General features: G+C 41.0%; 1 protein-coding gene across 1 annotated transcript in view; it reads left to right on the top strand.

Moving 5' to 3' along the window:
• The first annotated feature begins 1,170 nt into the window (after window positions 1-1,170).
• LOC124115881 overlaps window positions 1,171-26,353 on the top strand; it is a 73,439-nt gene continuing 48,256 nt past the window's right edge. The window contains exon 1 of the mRNA XM_046477041.2: window positions 1,171-2,229. Coding sequence (XP_046332997.1) covers window positions 2,166-2,229 — 64 coding nt within the window. The 5' untranslated portion in view covers window positions 1,171-2,165. The remainder of the gene's footprint in view (window positions 2,230-26,353) is intronic.

Here is a 26,353-nt window from a genome sequence, read left to right as displayed (position 1 = left end):
CTTGGGCATGCCATGATTGTAGGTTCGAATCCCGGTTCGCCCCGTGAAAATCCGAGGTAGAATAGGTTTTCAGCAACCTATACTTGCCGTAAAAGGCGACTATGCTTGTCGTAAGAGGCGACTAACGCGATCGGGTGGTCAGGCTCGTTGACTTTCTCTGATGAATGTCATCGATCCCAATTGTTTGGATCGATGCTCATGATATCAATCACTGGATTTTTGGTCCAGACTCGATTATTTACAGACCGCCGTCTTATAGCTGGAATATTGCTGAATGCGGCGTTAAACAAGAAACAAACCAACCAACGTTAGTCGCCTCTTACAAGCAAGTATCTCTCACTCTTACAAGTCGCCTTTTTACGGCAAGCATGGGTTGCTGAAGACCTATTCTACCCCGGATCTTCACAGGTAATCAGTCATAAGTACATACACTGTGCATGTAAATGTTACCATCCTGCACTTATGTACTACTCAGACAGGTTTACTGTGGTGATATAAAAATGTGGGGTGGTTCTTAACATATTTTGAGTGGCATAGATATAAAACATCAGCCAGCCTCGATTATCCGCCAAAACAGACTGCGTTAAAGGTAAAATAGCCGTAAAATTATATGGATTGATCACTGAAAATCATTAATGACACCAGATGTTCGCGTGAGGGGTCAGCATGTCCTAGCGTACCGGTAGCACCCGCCTATCACAGAATTTGCATTAAAAAAAGTGTTTGTTCGTTGCCAGGCGCCACAGTGAAGTACTCCCGCCATACGACAGCTGCATGTAAACAAACCAGACATCAATAGACTCAAAACGATTCTTTTTTACACTGGATCGACGAGTCCAAACAAGTAAATAAGAAAAATATGGAGCGACACACTTTAATTTTTATTTCGACCTGCCAACGTAATTAAAAAACAAGACATATTCAAACCATAAAATATGTAGATGGATCCTAAAAAGCTAATTTGTATTCCCATGTCAGTAACACCAAACCAAAAAATATACATTTATTTTTGACAATTGTTTCACAATTCGTCAAATACCCTTTTTAATCATTTATGAGGCAAAGTTTGTCATCTATTCGTCATCAGCAGTGTCAAAAAGTCCCATGAATGTAGACACACCACCACTCTAAATGATGACGTACACCTTTGCCCAACTGTCAAGTCATTCAACACCATTAAACCTTCGCGAGCCTCGTGGTCTTCTTACATAGGCTGTAAATATTCCTAGCGATATGAATGGCTGATTACCCTCGAATGCCCGGACCATGTTTTCGCCACTAACTATCTCATTCCCTCAATGCGTCTGGTCTCAAGGCCTGTTCTGTAGATCGGCAATCAGTCGATCAACTGCCCCGAAGAAGGACGTGGCTGTGTTATTCAGGCCGACGAGGGATTACCGTTAGAAGAGTTGTTGACGGAAAGAGACTTTAAAGACAATTGCAGCCGTAGGTGGACTGATAGATCTATGTGATACATGTTTGTCCATCTTGACCAGGGGCTGGACTGTCCGAAATAGAAGGACGGGAATGTTCTCTTGGATCAGTCGAGGCTTTTGAAGATATGAGACGGGAGTTGTGACGGGAGGACTCTCGCCTTCACAAATGGTGCGACGACAAAGGAGTATTGTACATACATTGGCATTTACACAGACTTTGGGGTTCAGCATCGAGAAGCCTTGCCGTGAATGTACCCTAGTCGTGTAGCCTCGTATAATTTGCTTCTTTGTTCGTGACTGCACGCGCCACTGGAAATTAAGCTGATCTTAATGATTTACACAGCGTCCAATATTTTCTCTATTCAATATTTGATTATTTTCACCTGGAACTGGTAACAACTGTTGGTCGACCAGACTCATGGGTCAATAAAGTCCTTGGTGGTGGAAATCGATGAGACAGCATTCAAAGTGTACGTACACAGTGTCCTACTCCGCAAGGTGTTCCAAACAAACCCCCAGGCACTGGCCACACCTTATCTACAGCACAGCGACGCCAGGTGTTAAGGACGAAATAGGCTACATCAGCCACATGCAGTATCTCTTTGATGTGTGCTGGTACACAATGATAGGCAGAACATAGATCTTCATCAGTGCATGCTATTGTGAACTCCTCGACAGTGTGACGGGTAACGGATTACTGGAGCAGTGTTCATGGATACGGGATGAACCATGAAGACAGTGTCGGGAGCTGACTGGGTATTCGTTACATTCATCCTTACATGGGTTTTGACAGGTAAGTGGTTATTAACATTGGTTAATGAAGCTTCAGTGAAAACGTGTATCGCATTCAGACTAGATGTATTCTGTGGGTATATAAACTACAAGCCAAAAGAAAGTACACACCCATGTTTGTGATGTCTAAAATGACTTAATATTAACGAACTTCATAAAGAAATCATATCAAGATTTATCGTATATATGCCAACCGATCTTAATACCATAAGATTTTGATTTAAACATTTGTTATTACGGAAAACCGATTCACCACAGTACACATTTCGCTTACACCGTCGCCATTCGAGATTAGTTTTGACACATGCGGGACCAGGGGAATGTCGCTAACAGAACGCTCTGCCTGTAGTGTGTAACGTAAGATATGATTATTAATGAACCGTCATAAATGTCAAATTGTGATGTTTCCTTCAGTTTTAGTTGTTTTAAAACGGAACCACATTTTGCAGTTTACACTTAGTAGGAGCTCACGTGAACACGAGCGATTCAACGAAAATAAATAAATAAATAAATAAATAAACGACCCCGCCACTCCTCAATAGAACGATTATCTGTGACGATGCACGTAGGTGTGCGCCGTGTGGGATCGCCTGTTCTTGATGTTGCATGTATCTTGTACAGATGTCTTGCATGGCTAATTGATGGCCAACTTGTTTCGCAGAGAAAAAAACACATGTTGCTTATCGATCACAATAAACATGCCCAGCTATTCCTACATCATGATATTCATCCATATGTGACCATTAGATTATCTTTGTAACACTAACAAAACCTATATATATTCACTTTTAGGACCCTTTAAAAGCATCAACAACAATGTGAGAGAAAATTCTCTGGTAATTTAATCAGGCAACGCAAACGAATTTAAACTCACTATTTCGAAAAAAGAATTCAAAGAGTTCTTTTATAGACAGAAACATATTCGCCCGAGAGCGATTGCCTTCATTTGCGTGTTCTGTGCTTAGGCGGTGTATGATGATTGATTTCTTCTGATTAATCTTGCTCAGGGCTTAGTTGTTTTCATGGCCAGCCCATACCGAGCATGATATTAATATCAAATGATGTTCAATCAGCAAAAGAAATAGAATCAATGTCCTGGAAACGTCCACAAAGGCCAATTAGTAAAAGCCAAAGTGAAGTCAATTTTTTGAGGCTGGAATCATTAGGGAAACTCGACAGACAGTGTTGTGATAAGTCAGATGTTCATTGCACGATTAATAATGCATACAGTTTGATCCTGTGTACTCCCCGCTGTTCTTGGCAAAGCACTCCGTAAGTATTAGCTGTTGTTGACCTGGGGATGTAGACGTAGTCAATTTATTTGGATTGACGCCTCACGCGGAGATTTTGTTTTTTGGGTTGAAGTAACATACGTAGTCCTTGTTCTTGGCTGTACGCGGTGTACGTAGTTCTTGTTCTTGGCTGTACGCTGTATACAGAGTCCTTGTTCTTGGCTGTACGCTGTATACAGAGTCCTTGTTCTTGGCTGTACGCTATGTACGTAGTCCTTGTTCTTGGCTGTACGCTGTATACGTAGTCCTTGTTCTTGGCAGTACGCTGTAAACGAAGTACTTGTTCAAGGCTGTACGCTGTATACATAGTCCTTGTTTTGGCTGTACACTATGTACGTTGTCCTTGTTCTTGGCTGTACGCTATGTACGTACTCCTTGTTCTTGGCTGTACGCTGTATACAGAGTCCTTGTTCTTGGCTGTACGCTGTATACAGAGTCCTTGTTCTTGGCTGTACGCTATGTACGTAGTACTTGTTCTTGGCTGTACGCTGTATACAGAGTCCTTGTTCTTGGCTGTACGCTATGTACGTAGTCCTTGTTCTTGGCTGTACGCTGTATACAGAGTCCTTATTCTTGGCTGTACGCTATGTACGTAGTACTTGTTATTGGCTGTACGCTGTATACAGAGTCCTTGTTCTTGGCTGTACGCTATGTACGTAGTCCTTGTTCTTGGCTGTACGCTGTATACAGAGTCCTTGTTCTTGGCTGTACGCTATGTACGTAGTACTTGTTCTTGGCTGTACGCTGTATACAGAGTCCTTGTTCTTGGCTGTACGCTATGTACGTAGTCCTTGTTCTTGGCTGTACGCTGTGTACGTAGTCCTTGTTCTTGGCTGTACGCTGTGTACGTAGTCCTTGTTCAAGGCTGTACGCTGTATACATAGTCCTTGGTCTTGGCTGTACGCTGTGTACGTAGTCCTTGTTCTTGGCTGTACGCGGTGTACGTAGTCCTTGTTCTTGGCTGTACGCTGTAAACATAGTCCTTGTTCTTGGCTCCGTTGTTCTTGGCTGTACGCTGTATACATAGTCATTGTTCATGGCTGTACGCTGTAGACATTGTCATTGTTCATGGCTGTACGCTGTAGACATTATCATTGTTCATGGCTGTACGCTGTAGACATTATCATTGTTCATGGCTGTACGCTGTAGACATTATCATTGTTCATGGCTGTACGCTGTAGACATTATCATTGTTCTTGGCTGTACGCTGTAGACATTATCATTGTTCTTGGCTGTACGCTGTAGACATTATCATTGTTCTTGGCTGTACGCTGTAGACATTATCATTGTTCTTGGTTGTACGCTGTAGACATTATCATTGTTCTTGGCTGTACGCTGTAGACATTATCATTGTTCTTGGCTATACGCTGTAGACATTATCATTGTTCTTGGCTGTACGCTGCAGACATTATCATTGTTCTTGGTTGTACGCTGTAGACATTGTCATTGTTCTTGGTTGTACGCTGTAGACATTGTCATTGTTCTTGGCTGTACGCTGTAGACATTGTCATTGTTCTTGGTTGTACGCTGTAGACATTGTCATTGTTCTTGGTTGTACGCTGTAGACATTGTCATTGTTCTTGGTTGTACGCTGTAGACATTGTCATTGTTCTTGGCTGAACGCTGTAAACATAGTCACTGCTCTTGGATGGGCACTGTATACATTGTGTAGGTTATAGTTGTTCTTGGATGGGCACTGTATACATTGTGTAGGTTATAGTTGTTCTTGGCTGAACGCTGTACACATGGTCGTTGTTCTTGGCTGAACGCTGTAAACATAGTCACTGTTCTTGGATGGGCACTGTATACATTGTGTAGGTTATAGTTGTTCTTGGATGGGCACTGTATACATTGTGTAGGTTATAGTTGTTCTTGGATGGGCACTGTATACATTGTGTAGGTTATAGTTGTTATTGGCTGAACGCTGTACACATGGTCGTGGTTCTTGGCTGAACGCTGTATACATAGGCACTGTTCTTGGATGGGCACTGTATACATTGTGTAGGTTAAAGTTGTAATTGGCTGAACGCTGTACACATGGTCGTGCTTCTTGGCTGAACGCTGTATACATAGTCACTGTTCTTGGATGGACACTGCATACATTGTGTAGGTTATAGTTGTTATTGGCTGAACGCTGTACACATGGTCGTGGTTCTTGGCTGAACGCTGTATACATAGTCACTGTTCTTGGATGGGCACTGTATACATTGTGTAGGTTATAGTTGTTATTGGCTGAACGCTGTACACATGGTCGTGGTTCTTGGCTGAACGCTGTATACATAGTCACTGTTCTTGGATGGGCACTGCTTACATTGTGTAGGTTATAGTTGTTATTGGCTGAACGCTGTACACATGGTCGTGGTTCTTGGCTGAACGCTGTATACATAGTCACTGTTCTTGGATGGGCACTGTATACATAGTCACTGTTCTTGGATGGACACTGCATACATTGTGTAGGTTATAGTTGTTATTGGCTGAACGCTGTATACATAGTCACTGTTCTTGGATGGGCACTGTATACATTGTGTAGGTTATAGTTGTTATTGGCTGAACGCTGTACACATGGTCGTGGTTCTTGGCTGAACGCTGTATACATAGTCACTGTTCTTGGATGGGCACTGTATACATTGTGTAGGTAATAGTTGTTATTGGCTGAGCGCTGTACACATGGTCGTGGTTCTTGGCTGAACGCTGTATACATAGTCACTGTTCTTGGATGGGCACTGTATACATTGTGTAGGTTATAGTTGTTATTGGCTGAACGCTGTATACATAGTCACTGTTCTTGGATGGGCACTGTATACATTGTGTAGGTTATAGTTGTAATTGGCTGAACGCTGTACACATGGTCGTGCTTCTTGGCTGAACGCTGTATACATAGGCACTGTTCTTGGATGGGCACTGTATACATTGTGTAGGTTATAGTTGTTATTGGCTGAGCGCTGTACACATGGTCGTGGTTCTTGGCTGAACGCTGTATACATAGTCACTGTTCTTGGATGGGCACTGTATACATTGTGTAGGTTATAGTTGTTATTGACTGAACGCTGTATACATAGTCACTGTTCTTGGATGGGCACTGTATACATTGTGTAGGTTATAGTTGTTATTGACTGAACGCTGTATACATAGTCACTGTTCTTGGATGGACACTGTATACATTGTGTAGGTTATAGTTGTTATTGGCTGAACGCTGTACACATGGTCGTGGTTCTTGATTGGTCGATGCATACGAACACGTTGTCCTCGGCTCCTTTGTCCTTGTGAATGCGACAAGTCTTTACTTGATGCAAACAACAATAATGTCAGCAAAAGATTTAAAATCATATTGAATAAAAGAGACCAAACTAAATGCAAAGTATCTCGGCAGGGAATATACATCTCGCTGTCGCTGATGACATACACATCCTCAAAACGGCATGAAAAAAGTAGCATTTTTATGAATGTATGTGAATACAAACTTACAACGGACAAATGTGCTACCCAACATGTATGTAATATGTATCACAATAGATTAACATTATATATTGACAAACATAATGTAATATACCATTTGAAATAACATGTATTCCAATAACCAAGAGATAAAAAAATAAAATGATAAAAAATAATATTTACAACTCGCGAAGGACTTGCATTGTTACAGACCTGTTGTTGACACGGTTGGAAATTCAAAAATATACATAGCTGCTTTATTCAATTTTTAAAAGGATTTGGACATTCACACTCTGACACGGACAAACAGTAACCCCATTACATGATGCAGAAATCATACTATATGGTAAAGATGGCGGTCAAACTGAAGAGTGACGCATGGTAAATACCGTTTGGATAAGGATTTCATTTTATTATCTGCTAGCCTTGATAGGACATCAGACAAACATAAATGCATAACGAAATGCAATCGATCGATACATATTATCATCATTGATAATGCGATGAGGTGCACCTGTGCACCGTGGACTAATATGCTGATCACGCAACAGATGTGGCCTATCCTTGATAAAATGCTAATGCGAATAAGATAAATAAGGTTTTTTTATTTTCAAAGTAAATATGCGAAAATGTATAATCAAAGTTGTATTGCTATGATGGCGCTTTATGTATCAACTATATAATAACTTCAGCGCCAGTGCATGACTAGCGAAACAGACGAAACAGATTTCGTTGATCGTAAAAAAGACAAAATAGCTATAAAATTATAAGAATGGGTCACTGAAAATAAGCTCTGACACTAGGTGTGAAACTACATAACACGTATCCTGTATCCTCTGAAATGAATATTAATATTTATTCGTTATCATAAATTTACAATACTGAATAATACGTACACTGATAAGTGTAAAAATGTATGTGCTAGTAAATTGTTTTTATTTAAAACAGCTGATTCTATACAAACCCCAGTGGAGCCCAGATACGGATTCAGTGGAAACACATCCAACTATACTTTCATTGAAGTATGTCGTGACACAGTAATGTTCCTTATCCCATTGTTTGGCCACGACAGTTTGATCGCCATGCTCACATCAAACTTCCCTTATTTCGCTGCTAGAATGTCACTTCGTGGGGAAAGCATTAGCTGTGTGCTCCCGTACGGATCCACTGAAATCTTGAATGATGTCCTGCGTTGACCCAAAGCAATTTGTCAGCGAGGAGTAAGGAGGCAATGATTTCCTCCAAATGGGCTTTTAGGGACTTAATCAAATACCATTTTAAGACCTTTCTAATAATGAAGGCTTGGTCCCAGGAGTTAGGTAAATAATAGACCTCTACTATGGAGTCAAAGAGATCTTAATAAGTAGTGCATCTTAGAAGACGGGTATTTAATTACAAGTTACAGGCTACAAGTAACATCGTTAAGGTTTAGGGTATGTGGATAATTCCTGTTAACGCATATTGGAATGGTGTTTGTTTGTCAGATTTCATACTTATTTCTAGACTTCAGGTTTGTACTGAAAAATGACCTTCAATATAAAAATTTGCAATATCAAAATAATGGTGAGGGAATGCTGTTTCACACGATTTCAGCAATATGACACCCATATATGTGCGTACACGTCACTTTACATAACCAGTGGGTGATAGCATGGGCACATATATATGACGTTACGGTACGTTGACTTCAATTGTATCGACCACGTTTGTATAGATGTGGGTGAACAGACCATTCGGGAAATATCTCAATTAATAGTAGAAAGTGAAAAAAACAAAATCTACAGTTTAGTTGGCTGAGTACAGGGGGCCTAGTCCGTCTCAGAGAAGTACAGTAAAAACAACTTGATAATGAGAACTCCCAGTGCGGTTGGGGGGAGGGGGGGGGGGGGGGGGGGGGTGGCGGTTAAAGCACTCCATGAAGATAGTTTTCACTCCACCTAGTCATGAGCCGATTGTTCTGACATCAGTGGAGTTTAGTGGATCGAACCCGGACCTTCGTCGTGACGGGCAAATGCGTTACCCACCATTTTACCAACAACCCCATGTCTGTAAAGAGGGAGGGAGATATTTAACGCTGTAATTACCAGTAATCCCGAAATCACTGAGGATCCCGAGGACACAAATTTGGGCTTAGCACAGTGTACCAATATGGATCAGTGGGTGACCAAGAGGTCTGGAACCAGGGTCTTCATGTTTCTAATACTAGGCTTTCAACCCTTCCTCATTACAACATACAGAATTACACGTCACCAATGGTTATATTGAGATACGTACAACCATCAGTTTGACCTGAATCTGGAGACATGGCCGAGGTCTAGGTCAATGATGATAATAGCATGCTACGTTCTTCGTCAAAGGACGATGATATCGATAAGAACAGTGTTATCGATGCGATAGACCAATCCGATGAATTGCAAATATGCAAATGAGGTCACTTAGCGGGAATAACATTTCAGCAGCATGCATTGATGCAATGTCCTCTCGATCAATAAACTTGACTTCCGCTCCTTCAGAGAAATATGATTTCAAAAGATTCTGCACTACGTGACAAATGGAACGGTTCGATCAAACATTGTATTCATACCCAGCTTCTAAAGTACTTCATTGCGAAGTGACAGGACAGTATATAATATATATAATATTTCCCTCGTGTGTTTCCGAATCGTAGATATCATGTATTAGGAATAATAAATAAAATATGATATTCGCCAAAGCCTCGTATAATGCAACGTGGATTCCTAATATTTAATATTTATTATACGGTTCACGTTCAGCAAAGACTCGAATCTCTAAGAGATAAAACGTCCGCACAAGAACCTTCAATGACACATTTCAATATCTGCAAACTTCAAATTAATAAATAAATACCTGCAGTGGCATAATGATAAATGGCATGAAAACGCTTCTTTGTTTGAAATCAATGTATACGGTATGGAATATTCAGAGAGTGCTCGAAACTCCCTACTTCCCTGGATGTTAAGTTAAGAAACTAAATCGTATAGTTTTGTTTAACATGACCTTTCACTGGATGTAGACATGGACGGTTTGTACCATATAGGTAAAGCGTTGTAGACGGGAAATGCATCAGGTTTTAGTTTTTTACCATCCTCATCTCTGTTAATACCTCGTAAATGAGGTATTGTTTTCAGACTCTGTTTATGTCTGTCTGAAAGGAAAAGATCAGACCATTAGGGAAATGGATTTATTTGTTTCACTGTAGCCGGTGAAGCAAACAAGTAAATGTTTTTTCTTTCCGCAGAGCTTTTGGGATAATGTAGTACCTACATTCTAAAGAATACCAGATACTCTTTTATAAGATCACAGCGTATAGGTTAAATGCCTGTTGCATACAAATGCAGGCATGCAACACTATGCGTGTAATAAAGTGATAGGAAAAGATGGAAACACTTCCGCTTGAAACCTGTACACCCGCGGTCTTCATATGGGTGAGACCGCCTCCGTGGTCTAGTGGTAGAGCGTCCGCCCGGAGAGCGGAAGGTCCGGGGTTCGATCTCCGACCGCGTCATACCAAAATACGTTAAAAGATGGTACTTGTTGTTAACCTGTATGGCGCTCGGCATTAAGGGGACCAGTCGGCTCGGAGTCAGTGTACTGAGTCTGAGTGGAGTAGTCATGCTAAACTGCGGCATGGTATCTCAGTGGGCTGGCACTAGTCCTGACTTGTACAATCACCATGTGTGTTTATCTATATGAAGAATCTGAGATTGGATTTAACATCGCGTTTAAAATTATTTCAACTCTATCTTGTGTATGTATTGAACTAGTCCGGATTAATACCGGCTTTATAGTACTAGCCATGCCATGCATCAGTTTAACATGGATATCTCAGTGTCAATGTACTCACTCCCAGACGACCAAACCTTGTTTTAAACCCACAATGCCGAGCGCCAGGCATGGTAACAACAAATATCATCTTTTTCCCAAGGGATCGAACACCGACCTTCGCTGTCCGAACAGATGCATTATCGACAAGGCCGGCTGTTATAGATGTATAATTTCAAACAGATTCCTGAAACAATTATGAATAATGTAAGCTTTTAGCAAATCCCATATATATGCAGAGTATCTTTTCAGATGTTAATCTATAGACAAGTAGAATATCTTTGGTGCAATTCAGATGTAGCGCACACGTGTTAATCATGGGAGATGGCAGACACATACATTTACCTTCAAATTGAAGAATATGTACTCATTATTCTTGGAACGCGTTTGAAGGTGAATATATTAGGTTTCCTTTGCTTTAAATATATTGAATTAACAATGTATGGAACAACAATATATATTGTACATCCGAAAAAAACTGCATTAAAAAATTATGGAAGAGCAATATATTGTACATCCGAATAAAACTGCATTAAAATGTATGGAACAACAATATATTGAACATCCGAATAAAACTGCATTAAAATATGTATGGAACAACAATATAATGTACACCCGAATAAAACTGAATTAAAATATGTATGGAACAACAATGTATTGTACATCCGAATTGCATTTCCTTTTCTTTAAATATAAGGAATTAAAAATGCATGGAACAACAATATATTGAACATCCGAATAAAACTGCATTAAAATATGTATGGAACAACAATATAATGTACACCCGAATAAAACTGGATTAAAACATGTATGGAACAACAATATATTGAACATCCGAATAAAACTGCATTAAAATATTTATGGAACAACAATATATTGTACATCCGAATATAACTGCATTAAAATATGTATGGAACAACATTTTGTACAACCGAATAAGCACAACTGTACTTCATAAATGTCCAGTACAAACAGCAAGACAATTTGAAACCTTTCAAGTTTATATGTTATCAGGAAGCCATTAAGAAGTTCATCATTGTAAGCTCTACAACCACTTTTGTATTCATTACAGTATGTGACATGAGCACGTTGTCTGACTGAAATGAACGTAATTATATAAATACGCCGGCGAGGTACGCTGACACGAAGGCTAGTCGCCCAGTCTAAAGACCGATCAATGGACCTGGCAATGTGGTGTTGGGTGTTGAGGCTGGGTGGGGATGGCTGTTCTGGTTTTCGGTGGTGTAAAGTAAGTAACACTTTACGATGGTATGTATTTACTTCCTGACACACTTTCGGAAAGTCTCATTTACTTCCTGACACACTTTCGGAAAGTCTCATTTACTTCCTGAAACACTTTCGGAAAGTCTCATTTACTTCCTTACACACTCTCGGAAAGTCTCATTTACTTCCTTACACACTCTCGGAAAGTCTCATTTACTTCCTGACACACTCTCGGAAAGTCTCATTTACTTCCTGACACACTCTCGGAAAGTCTCATTTACTTCCTGAAACACTTTCGGAAAGTCTCATTTATTTCCTGACACACTTTCGAAAAGTCTCATTTACTTCCTGAAACACTTTCGGAAAGTCTCATTTACTTCTTGACACACTTTCGGAAAGTCTCATTTACTTCTTGACACACTTTCGGAAAGTCTCATTTACTTCTTGACACACTTTCGGAAAGTCTCATTTACTTCCTGACACACTTTCGGGAAATCTCATTTACTTCCTGACACACTTTCGGAAAGTCTCATTTACTTCCTGACACACTTTCGGGAAATCTCATTTACTTCCTGAAACACTTTCGGAAAGTCTCATTTACTTCCTGAAACACTCTCGGAAAGTCTCATTTACTTCCTGACACACTTTCGGAAAGTCTCATTTACTTCCTGACACACTTTCGGAAAGTCTCATTTACTTCCTGAAACACTTTCGGAAAGTCTCATTTACTTCCTGACACACTTTCGGAAAGTCTCATTTACTTCCTGACACACTTTCGGAAAGTCTCATTTACTTCCTGAAACACTTTCGGAAAGTCTCATTTACTTCCTGACACACTTTCGGAAAGTCTCATTTGCTTCATGACAAACTTTCGGAAAGTCTCATTTACTTCCTGACACACTTTCGGAAAGTCTCATTTACTTCCTGACACATTTTCGGAAAGTCTCATTTGCTTCTTGACACACTTTCGGAAAGTCTCATTTACTTCCTGACACACTTTCGGAAAGTCTCATTTACTTCTTGACACACTTTCGGAAAGTCTCATTTACTTCCTGACACACTTTCGGAAAGTCTCATTTACTTCCTGACACACTTTCGGGAAGTCTCATTTACTTCCTGACACACTTTCGGAAAGTCTCATTTACTTCCTGACACACTTTCGGAAAGTCTCATTTGCTTCCTGACAAACTTTCGGAGTCTCATTTACTTCCTGAAACACTTTCGGAAAGTCTCATTTACTTCCTGACACACTTTTGGAAAGTCTCATTTGCTTCATGACAAACTTTCGGAAAGTCTCATTTACTTCCTGACACACTTTCGGAAAGTCTCATTTACTTCCTGACACATTTTCGGAAAGTCTCATTTGCTTCTTGACACACTTACGGAAAGTCTCATTTACTTCTTGACACACTTTCGGAAAGTCTCATTTACTTCTTGACACACTTTCGGAAAGTCTCATTTACTTCCTGACACACTTTCGGAAAGTCTCATTTACTTCCTGAAACACTTTCGGAAAGTCTCATTTACTTCCTGAAACACTCTCGGAAAGTCTAATTTGCTTCCTGACACACTTTTGGAAAGTCTCATTTACTTCCTGAAACACTTTCGGAAAGTCTCAATTACTTCCTGACACACTTTCGGAAAGTCTCATTTGCTTCCTGACAAACTTTCGGAAAGTCTCATCAACTTCCTGACACACTTTCGGAAAGTCTCATTTACTTCCTGACACATTTTCGGAAAGTCTCATTTACTTCTTGACACACTTTCGGAAAGTCTCATTTACTTCCTGACACACTTTCGGAAAGTCTCATTTACTTCTTGACACACATTTCGGAAAGTCTCATTTACTTCCTGAAACACTTTCGGAAAGTCTCATTTACTTCCTGACACACTCTCGGAAAGTCTCATTCACTTTCTGACACACTTTCGGAAAGTCTCATTTACTTCCTGAAACACTTTTGGAAAGTCTCATTTACTTCCTGAAACACTTTCGGAAAGTCTCATTTACTTCCTGAAACACTTTTGGAAAGTCTCATTTACTTCCTGAAACACTTTTGGAAAGTCTCATTTACTTCCTGAAACACTTTCGGAAAGTCTCATTTACTTCCTGACACACTTTCGGAAAGTCTCATTTACTTCCTGACACACTTTCGGAAAGTCTCATTTGCTTCCTGACACACTTTCGGAAAGTCTCATGGAATGGAGTGGAGTGTCAGATTACAGTCTTTGAAGCCGGATTTGAAATCATATGTCTTACTATAGGATGTCCTGAAAGTCGATTTAAGGATAATATGAAATATATCACGGTGGTCGGTACTTCCGTGTACAAATTCCAGACTAATCAGAAGTCGATGTGTTGGGTAACGATTCCCACTGTGGATGTGGTTAGTGCTCTTGGGTGTGGGTGTGGGTGTGGGTTTTGGTGTGGGTGATGGTGATGGTGTGGGTGTGGATGTGGATGTGGATGTGGATGTGGATGTGGGCTTCGTGGTGTGGTTGTGGGTTTGGGTTTGGGTGCCGGGGTCGCGTGTGGGTGTAGGTGTGGGTGTGGGTGTGGATGTGAATGTGGGTGTGGGTGTGGGTGTGGGTGTGGGTGTGGTTGTGGGTGTGGGTGTGGTATGTGTGTGAATGTGGGTGTGGATGTGGGTGTGGATGTAGGTGTAGGTCTGGTGTGGTGTGTGTGTGTGTTTTTTTGGGGGGATGGGGGGGGGGGGGGGGGGGCGTCGATGTAGATATCGATGTAGATGTGGGTGTGGGTATGGATGTGGGTGTGAATGTGGATGTGAATGTAGGTGTAGGTGTGGGTTTCGTTATGTGGATGTGGATGTGGATGTGGATGTGGGTTTCGTCGCCCGGTTCGTGTGTGAGTGTGGGTATGGGTACGGTGTGGGTATGGATGCGAGTTTGACCCCCTGTAGGTAGGAGTTCGCGTGCGAATGTGAAATTCGGCCTGAATCTAAGTGTTGGTGTGTGCGTGTTTGGAAGATGGCTTTCAATACTTCTTCAAAAAAAGAACAAAGTACACGTACTTGAACACTAAAACAATCAATGCCAAACAATTAACAACGATATTCCAATATCATTAAGTTATATTTCTCTGACATTGCTCTTACAAGCAACAAACAAATGCATGTTTGAACTGGACGGATTCTTACAAATACCAACGCATTGTGTCACATCCCCAAACCATACATATACTTAACCCAAAGGATCTTACACTTCACAAGGGGGCACGGGTGGCCCAGTCGTCTAAGGCGCCGCAAGTCGCCGTGCAGAGTTGCGTCCCTTGGACACTCCAGAAACCTTTGATTGAGGGTTCGAATCCCGGTTCGCCCCGATTATGTTTCTAGGTTTGTCAGCACCATACCCGTGCTCGTGGGTTTTACCGAAAGGGTAAACGTCTGAGACCTGCATCACTTCGGGCTTTCCTCTCACATTAAGCTGACAAGCAGCGATATAACAGGAATACTGTTAAAGGCGGCGTTTAAACCCAACTCACTCACTAACTAAACTTCACAAGATGATGCTAGATGGACAGCAATCACTGGTTCCTCGAATGGCCTGCATACATGCATATTTACGATGTGCCTGCATATCATCAAATGACAACACTAAGCTTCTACGTACGCAGGAGACCGTATGTATCTCGAAATTGGACCCCTTGCCTCCCCATCAGATACAGAACTTGCTTCAATCAATCATCCATCGAGACAAGGCTAATCTACTCGATGCCGCGTGAAATAGATCAAAATAGTCTCCCGGGTAAGGAAATGGATGCAAATTTGGAAACATCAATCATCCTTTTGTTTCATCAATGAGTTCAATAACGATAATAATGTTTAAAGTACACTAAAACTCACCCTGAAACACTGTCAGTGGGACAGTTCGTTCGATGTGTCACTCAGCGTCAAAATAATAATCTTTCTTCATGAAGATGTGTGTACCTACGATGTGGTCGCTGTCTTGAAAAGTATGAATGTAGCTCATCTCCAAAATAAGATCTGTTTGGTACATGTTTTTTAATTATGTAAGCAAGTTTATGCGTTTGAGTTGCCCAGTGTATCGGGAAGGCGCGTTCTGGTCGCGTTAAAGTTGCTTTACGTTCACGTTGTGGTCGCGTTCAAGCTACGAATTCGATAATTTGCGTTCATGGGCGTCTAAATTGCGTAATGTATCTAGCGATTCGCAATTTGGTCGGTAGCGTTCAAGTTGCGTTCTATATGCGTTTTTACGTAAAATCGTATTTATATGATTGTCGTTTTGTCGCGTGTTTTACAAGCATTATGGCCGAGTCGTGCTGTGTGTATTATAGGATTACGCCGAAGCATGTTCGCTTTCTTTATACATCTTATTCAGGAACGAATATTGGACTGATTGGAAACCCCAAAAGAATGAAAACCGCGTTCATTATGTTGCCATCTTCCAATCTAATACCAGTGTGCCATATTCTGAATCTAAACCGCACATCTTCATCACCCATCACTCAAATCCCTCCCCAATCCTCAGCATGAAACATGTTGAACTGGAGAAGCAATCAATCTGTTTCATCTCACTGAAAATGATGTAAAAGTTAAACTAAAGAAAACGTTCGTTCGTTCCTTCCATACAAACTGTAGCCATAGGATAACGTTTCTCAGAGAACATAATTCAGCTTGAGTGCCCTTGGGAGACTATATCATCAGGAGCACATTGTGATTGCTTGAATCCAACGAGAGACAGAAACCGATTGCCGCTGCAGCCTAAACTGAAGAGCAATGGTGTTTTGGAATAGCGTTACAAAACGAGGCACAAACCTCGAGAATTGATCTACAAAAGCCTGTCGTTCAAACAGAATATCAGCGACTTGGAAATGGAGAAAGAGTGTCCCATTAGTTCTGTGAATTGATACACCATGCTGTGTGCGATGAATGGTATTTTACGATAATTCGCTTATTGCGTTGAGATGAAAGTCTAGCCAATGTTTGTAAAGTCCAATGAGAGTTCGGGTGATTAGGTAATATGCTTTAAGTTGGTGTATGGTCACGTTTGAACCAAGAAATAACATTTGTCCCGATAGGACTCATCTGGTTTTTTATTTACTTCGTTGTGCTAGCAACGTGAGGCACTCCCGATCTATTGCCATATTAATGAATTTGGATATGTCGCTAAATGTTTAGTCACTGGCATGAAGTAAATGTGATGCGGTCTATGTGATGTCGTTGATGTGGTGCAGGCTGATCCGAGCCGTTGATTGTGTGAGATAGATTTTGTTTGTCACTGTCTCACGTCAGACCCTTGTTTCTCTGTGAGTTGGGCTGCCTCCGTTGTGTAGTGGATAGAGCGTTTGCCCGGAATGCGGAAGATAGTTTGTTCGATCCCCGGGCGCGTCATGCCGGATGACATCAGAAAAAGGAACTTGTTGATACCCTGCCTGGTGTTCGGTATTAAGGGATAAATAAGAACTGAAGTCATTATACTGTGAGTGGGGTATCCATGTTAAACTGAGACACGGTATATCAGTGAACTTGCACAAAAACAACGGCATGAGTCCGGACTAGCACAAGCATCCACACAGACACGTGTGTAATCTTGAACGCGACGTTAAACCCCATTTCACATCACCTTATAGATACCAAATACACAAAGATTATTGTATCCTCTGCTTTCTCCAAACATTTTCAGAGTCACATTCATAAAATAAATATTTAACACCATAAGTCAAATTTTAGCTCCATTTTCCCTTACCATCATATTGTACCATGTTCTAGACAATTTGCGTCATTTTAACCCAAAGTCACCATTACTCTGAGAGTTGGAGCCGAACATTTATCTCTCTTCCCCTACATCCCCCACTCCTAGTCCTGCACCATGACTGTGGAATATATTTATTTTATGAAAAAATAATAATCTAGAAATGCATACAAAAGCAAGTCTAGCCAGCTCAAGCTAGCTCTATTCCATATAGGGAATTTTTTATTTTTTTAGAGTCAAGAAGGATTTTGTGTAATATAAGACTTCAGAGACTAAATGTTAGTCTACCCCCACTCCCAGCCACAACCACCACCACATTCAAACACAACCCACTCTACACGCCCACACCCCCCAATTGGACGGTCCCTGAGATGAATACAGACATTTCAGTGACAAATGTCTAACAAATAACGTAGCCGTCAAACTCCTTCAACGGAAGCCGATGACGGATGCGTTTACCGCCACATGAATAATACGCCGCAAAGACAACTACAAGTATCCCCTCTACAAATGAAGGCTTTTCACATGAGTTTGACGAGAGTGGGTCAGGCAACGTTTGTTTTGGAGTCGTTAGTGTGGTTACTGTCCAATATAATTACCCAATTGTGATCGTATTGACACTTAGGCTGGCTTGCGTTTCACAGGTGGCAAGATGGCAATGATTAACTCACTCCTTGACACGACTTGTACTGAAGATGAATATTTCAGATCGATCTTTGGTCCAGAAGGAGGCCTCGACGGTCCTGGGATAATCGATGGCAAATATGGGGTGGTCACCATTATGTTGTCCTGAGGACTGGTAATATCTGAATGTCGTGACAGACTTGGCGATCATCATTCTTGTGATGACTGGTTTGGGAAGGCTTTGGAAGACTAACCTTATATCATTTGCAAAGTCGTTACTTTAGCTTTGCTTCGGAAGAATGTTTGTATATACAGAGAACATACACAGTGCTGCCGAATGGTCGATATGTCAGTGGGTTTTGTTTCACGTCACGATTAAAAAAGTGTTTGATTTTTTCTGTCTGTCATTGAATGTCCATCCGGAAATGTTGATGTGCACGAAGCATTGCCACACAGGACACCGCCATACAGAAGTAGTTTTTGGCCTGTAGTGTCGTTAATATATCTGGGAAACTCAGCTGATCTATCTGGGAAACTCGGATGATATATCTGAGAAACCCAGCTGATATATCTGAGAAACCCAGCTGATATAACAAGGAAACTCAGCTGATATAACAAGGAAACTCAGTTAATATATCCAGGGAACTCAGCTGATATATCCTAGAAAGTCAGATGCTATATCTGAGAAACTCAGCTGATGTACCCGAGAAACTCAGCTGATATATCCTACAAACTCAATTGATATATCTGAGAAACTCAGCTGATGTATCCTAGAAAGTCAGTTGATATATCTGAGAAACTCAGCTGATGTATCCGAGAAACTCAGTTGATATATCTGAGAAACCCAGCTGATATATCTAGGAAACTGAGCTGATATAACAAGGAAATTCAGTTAATATATCCAGGGAACTTAGCTGATATATCCTAGAAAGTCAGATGCTATATCTGAGAAACCCAGCTGATGTATCCGAGAAACTCAGTTGATATATCTGAGAAACCCAGCTGATATATCTAGGAACCTTAGCTGATATAACAAGGAAACTCAGTTAATATATCTGGGAAACTCAGCTGATATATCCTAGAAAGTAAGCTGATATATCCGGGAAACTCAACTGATATATCCTAGGAAGTAAGCTAGTATATCCGGAAAACTCAGCAGATATATCCGGGAAACTTGGATGATATATCCGGGAAACTCAGCTGATATATCCGGGAAACTCAGTTGATATATCTGGGAAAGTAAGCTGATATATCTGGGAAACTCGGCTGATGTATCCGGGAAACTCAGCTGATATATCCGGGAAACTCAGTTGATATATCCGGGAAAGTAAGCTGATATATCTGGGAAACTCGGCTGATGTATCCGGGAAACTCAGCTGATATATCCGGGAAACTGAACGATGCTGATTGCTCAGTTGGGATGCCGGTAGTCCGAGAATCACAGGGTAGTTTGGCATCTGTTGACTACTAAAGCGTTCTTTGTGATTTTGCTGCGTTTCAATAACCATACTGAAATCATATATTGGTCGTTGCTACTGTCATGTAGTCACACACAATAGCAGGAATACTTTATTGAGGAGTATGCATGGAAAATGCTTTTCATATCGCTGTGATTACTCCCATAATATCGGCGTTATGCGTATGAAGATACCTGGGTAATATCTCGATTATACCATGGCTAAAATCAACGTCAAGCGTTATTCACTATGCAACGGGCAAGCACACCAAGGGTAATATCACGGTTAATTGCACGGTTACATCACAGAAACATGGGTAATTGCACGGTTACATCACAGAAACATGGGTAATTGCATAGCAACATCACGTTTAATGTCACGGGCTTATGTTCAGTACTATCACAGCTACGACATTAAACTTATCTATTTTCCAACATAATCCCCTTCTACATTGATACTTTTACCAGAGATGTTGGAGGGAGTTTAGCCTTCTTTTGTCTGTCCGACACGTTCTCAACAGCTGCTTTGACCAAATCCAATTTGGGAACGGAAAAGCCACACTTGTGGATTGTAGCGATGGTAACAATTGATTTGTGCACTGTGACATTGTCCTGATGGAATATCACACCTTTTCTCAGCTTCCCACCTCTCTTGGTCATTATTTCATCACGTGTAATATCCTCCGTTTATTGCCCTGGCTTTTGGAACATGATGACGCCCTCGGCATCTCAGAACATTGAGGCAATGATGTTCTCAGCTGATGGGACAGTCTTTGACATCTTTGCTGGTGGTTGTGGTGATGTGAAATGCTTCCACTAGTTTGATTGTTGTTTGGACTGGTAATGGTGAAACCAGGTTTCCTTAACAGTCACAAATCGTTGCAAAAACCTTTCTGTCTTAGCTTCAAACAGAGCTACCGCCGTCATATAGCTGGAATATAGCTGAGTGCGGCGTTAAACAACCAACCAACCAACCAACCAATCAAACAGCTAGATTATCACGAGACATGTGCCTGGTGCGTTTTTGATCAGATGTCAAAAGCTGTGGAACACAACGAACTGATGCTTTCTTCATTGCCGAAGTTTCTGTGATAATTGAACGTATACTCTCCTGGGAAATTTCTACTGAACTAGCAATATGACGTTTTGTCATTCGCCGGTCGAGGATTCTCTGAAACCATTTCTAGTGTTGCTGATGTCGCAGGCATTTCAGGAAGGCAGTCGTCGTCAAGGCTTCCCTGTCTCGCTTATAATCTACTCCCTATCTTTGTATAGGAAGGGGCCTTGTGTTGTACTCATATCTTGATAGATGGCTTTTGGTTGTAAGTCTTTTTTTCTGCAAATACTTGACCAGTGCACGTACCTCAGGTTTGTCCACGTACCCATGCTTACTTTGCTGACTTGTCACGGTGAAACAGTTTGGTCACTTGACTCGATTGTTTGTCAATATATCTCTATGACATCATGTAATATCCACAACAAAAAGATTTACTATTACGCAATTCCTTCTGTAGGAGGCTCAGAACAAGTCTTGTCAATCAAAGCTCTTGTCTCAATGTAATATCACAGCAATACCATGGTGATACCACAACCATCATCAGACACGAGACCGCCTCCGTGGTCTAGTGGTAGAGCGTCCGCCCGGAGAGCGGAAGGTCCGGGAGTCGATCTCCGGCCGCGTCATACCAAAAGACGTTAAAAGATGGTACTTGTTGTTACCCTGTCTGGCGCTCGGCATTAAGGGGCTAAAACAAGGACTGGTCGGCTCGGAGTTAGTATACTGTGCCTGAGTGGGGTATTCATGTTAAACTGCGGTATGGTATCTCCAAGGGCTAGCACTATAAATCGGCATCAGTCCGGACTAGTACAAACAGCCACACACACACGTGCATGCACGTCGCTATATAAGTGCAATAATCTTGGACGCGACGTTAAACCCAATTTCACCTCACCATCAAACACGAGCGTATACTTCCTTTTGCTTTGAAGTTTGTGGGTTTTTTACGTTCGTTCTGAAACACGACGTCAACCACAAGATAAAACATATAAAAAAATAATAAGGCCAGACAAAAATAAATTCCGGATAAATTTAGAAAGTAATTATTTTTACTTTAACTGAATTAAAGATCAAACGCAGAAGTAATAGAAATAAGCTTTCATTCATTCTGTAATTCCTTTTGTGTTCGGTTGGGGCAAATGCTTACACAAATATAGTTTGTGTTCGAAATGGAGGTTGCGTGGTTCTTCCACCATATCAAAAATGTCACTTTACGTTGCTTTTGAACTCTACAATCTCCACCGATGGACACTAACAGATCAGTACACCACATATACCAACATCCTGCAGACGCTGATGTAACTGCTCTTTACCTGCATCCCAAACAGTAAGCAAAAACATGAAATTGGTCGTTATGTAACCAAGAACATCCATGATTCCATGCACGGTAAATTGGTAAAACATACCCCATGGGAACATACCTGGATGAAGCTTGATCCATCACTCATCAATACGCTAATTGTCTTTGAGCTAGGAATGCAGCATATCGATTAGAAGGTGAAGACAATCAGTTCTTATGCTGTTGTTGTACTTGTCCCCATAGTCTCTCGGGGCCGAGTCGTCTAAAGCGCCGCAATTTGCTGTGTTGAGTTGCGTCCTCCATACTTGCTAAAAACGATGATCGTGGGTTTGAATCTCGCTCTTTCATAACACAAGTTGTGAAATGCACGTCCGGGGAAATATACATTTCATGTCGGCCCAACCCGAGCACGTTTATCAATTACATAAATTATTTGCCCATGTGGAGGTGCCTATTAAGAGCAATCACTGCCCCATCAAGAGATGAGTTATTTTAACGCAAATAAATGAATATATCCCGGTTCATAAACACATATAACAACAACAACAACCACAACAACAACAACATTCGTTTGCCTTCGGAAGACTTCACGGGTTCGTATCCCGCTGGCTATACACGCTGTTAAAACTTAAATGGGAAAAGTTCCGTCATTGCCAAGTAGTGATTAACGACGGTGGCCCATAAGGGACATGGAGTCTGTTTTTCAATATTTTCATATTTCACTTCCTGTTTTCGTAACATTTTGCAAATTAACACGATTTGTCATACAAATATGTGAGCAATCATGTATAAGGAAGATATTGAATCGCTGAAAAGTGAAGCGAAAATGTCAAAAACTAAAATGAAAATGTCAGAAACAAAAACGAAAATGTCAAAAACTAAAATGAAAATACAGAAAACTATTTCCACCGCGGTGATAATATTTACACCATCATGAATCGATTATTTCTCACACCGCCGACATATAGCTTGAATATTGCCGAGTGCGGCGTTTAAATAACAAACAAACATCGCTGATTTTCAATGATTCATTCATATAATAATAGCAGCGATATTTATCTTTTGCTCTCAATGGAATCTGCTTCGTCGGGGATATTATCTGGCGTTATCGTTTTATATTCCCATGCCAAGTATAACCCAGATAATATTTTTCCGCTTTTTTCTAAAGTGCAATCAATTCTTGCACTTATGCCTTTCAGCGACCGGATAACTGATTGGGCAAATATGCATCCAAAACATGCAACAGACTCTGTATATCCATAAAGGTATATTGATTACTAATAATCCCCCCAGACAAACTGTGACCCAGCCCTCAGATATATAGGCCCTGTTATGTATCTGCCCAGACCCTAGTGAAACATATACCGCTTCAACATCTTGGCACTTGGCAAGAGAGCGCCTTATAGTCGTAGTGTATCTTCTCAAGGGATGTGGCAAGGGTGTCTAATTGCCTCATAGATATTCCCTAAAAACTCTGGGTTTAGATTTGCTCACGTAACAAAGCTCTTGTCAAGACTAGTGTCAGCGTTTATGCCCAGAGCGAAATGAAGCTTTCTTGCAGTTTGTCACCAATATCACTGGTGTACATCCAGGCTCTCTCAGCTTGGACACAGCCAAGACTAGTGTCAGCGTGTATGCCCATTCGTCACCACTCGCCCCTTTCCGTAACCCGCTATTCGGCTTGTCCCGGAATAACACGAGTTGGTCACGAATGCGTTTATGCCCAGAGCGGAATAAAGCTTTCTTGCAAATTGTTACCAGTATCACTGGTGTACATCCAGGCTCTCTCAGCTTGGACACAAAAGAAACAGAAGTATTTAACAAAAAGGATTGCTAATAAAAACACATATGTCAGTCATTACAAAAAGGGATAGAAAATGTCTCTGGCGGCAGGCAGGCAGGCAGGCAGTCATTAGATTCTTGCGTACATTTGATGATCATAAGCGACAAAAACCCATTTCTATACCGAAAGGATTCATATTTGGAAAATCTGTTTTGATTAAGTTGCGTAAACTGCCGGGAAAAATAAAGTACACCCATGTTTGATGGTGGCTAAAATAAAACAAACAAGAATGGTTATTCGACGGTTATGTATTTGATACGGATATGACATTTTGTGTTTCGGTGACTGTATTATTCAACCTAGAAACGTTTTGATAACGTTTGTATTTTTTCGATTCAATCCAATTTTCAAGTGTATACATTCTTTTGCCCAGCAGTTTATCAATATATGTGAACGATGGATTTAAACAATCTCGCACATTTCACTGTTGAGTTAACCACGTTGCTAAGCAAAATGTGATTTTTTTAAAAACGTTTTTTGTATCTGGATTGGTATTCTACGGAAGCGTAGTAGGGCCACGGTGAATTCTTTTTGTCTAAGTATCTCCTACGTAGGACTTAGTATCCCCTACCTAGGACTTATTATCTCCTATGTAGGACTTACTATCTCTTACGTAGGACTTAGTATAGTATAGAATCACTATCTCCTATGTAGGACTTAGTATCTCCTACGTAGGACGCCCTATCTCCTACGTAGGAGATACTAAGTACGACGTAGGAGATAGTTATTCTAGTCCATACTAAGTCCTACGTAGGAGATACTAAGTCCTACGTAGGAGATACTGTCCTACGTAGGAGATAAAAAGTCCTACGTAGGAGATACTAAGTCCCACGTAGGAGATACAAAGTCCTACGTAGGAGATATTAAGTCCTACGTAGGAGATACTAAGTCCCACGTAGGAGATACAAAGTCCTACGTAGGAGATATTAAGTCCTACGTAGGAGATACTAAGTCCTACGTAGGAGATACTTAGACAAAAAAATTCACCGTGGCCCTACTACGCTTCCGTAGTATTCATATCTAGTGTGTTTTCACGTTCGCATGTACCAGCGTTGGTGGTTCTCACGAAAATGGATTGTTTTATTCTGATAGGCCAGGTTAATGTATAGGAATGATCATGTGGAAGTAGTGCAGAGAGAACTCTGTGATCTTTTACTTATACATGTCGAGAACCTCCAGTCTGTGTAGTGTTTAATCCCGATTGGGGCAGTCGGGTAGCCTAGTGGTTAAAGAGTTCGCTCGTCGCGCCGAAGGCCCGGGTTCGATTCCCGACATGGGTAAAATGTGTGATGCCCACTTCTGGTATCCCCCGAGGTGATATTGCTGGAATATTGCTAAAAGCGGCGTAAAACCAAACTCACTCACTCACTAATCCCGATTGTCATCACAGTTCAGTGTTTCTAGGACCAATGAAATCATCCGGCTTAGAATGTTTGTTTGTTTGTTTGTTTGTTTGTTTGTTTGTTTGATGTTTAAAGCCGCAATCAGCAATATTCCAGCTATAGGACGGCGGTCTCTAAATAATCGAGTCTGACCCAGACAATCCACTGATTGACATCATGAGCATCGACCAACGCAATTGGGATACGATTGCGTGGATCGATGCTCACGACATCAATCACTGGATTGACTGTTCCAGACTCGATTATTTACAGACCGCCGTCATAAAGCTGGAATATTGCTGCGTGCAGAGTTAAACAACAAACAAAACAAACGACACATAAAACAATACCCATTGGCCATTTACACTTTGAAACAAAGTTCCATGGAAGCTAACTGATTTGGTAAAGGATCCCTCAATATATCAAGCTTTTGACAACATATCACAGCAATAACGAAAACTAAACTTTCCTATATTTATATAATTATATTTTATAAGCCGCATTGTCCAACCAAAGAAGTCTGTCGGCGCACTTCATTCGTCACGTGATCATGACTTCCTATTGACACGTGACTGCTACGTCACCGTCTGTTCCCAAGTCCTGTGAGATAGAATGGCCTACAGGTGGATCGTTCGGCCAGAAAGCATGGCCTGCATATCTGTTATCGAAAATTAATTCTCAGGCTGTTGTTCCCCGTAATTAGCTCAGGGGCGGTGGGCGAAACACATCAATGTCTATCAATATCTCTTTTGAGGCTTAATTTCGTGTTTATTAGCGCAAGAGACGGCCAAATTTCATTCTCATTGCTGGGATATTTTGGTTCGGTCGCCGTTTGGATGGGTTCTTCATTGCTAATCATATCACAGAGTCTGAGAGCAGGGCTTCAATTTAATAACGGCTCCATTTGGAATATGAACCAGAATATCGACTGCCGATATT

This window comes from Haliotis rufescens, unplaced genomic scaffold (genome assembly GCF_023055435.1).
Source record: "Haliotis rufescens isolate VD_foot unplaced genomic scaffold, xgHalRufe1.0.p SCAF_10, whole genome shotgun sequence".
Classification (NCBI taxonomy): domain Eukaryota; kingdom Metazoa; phylum Mollusca; class Gastropoda; order Lepetellida; family Haliotidae; genus Haliotis; species Haliotis rufescens.
This window is presented reverse-complemented; position numbering and strand designations above follow the sequence as displayed.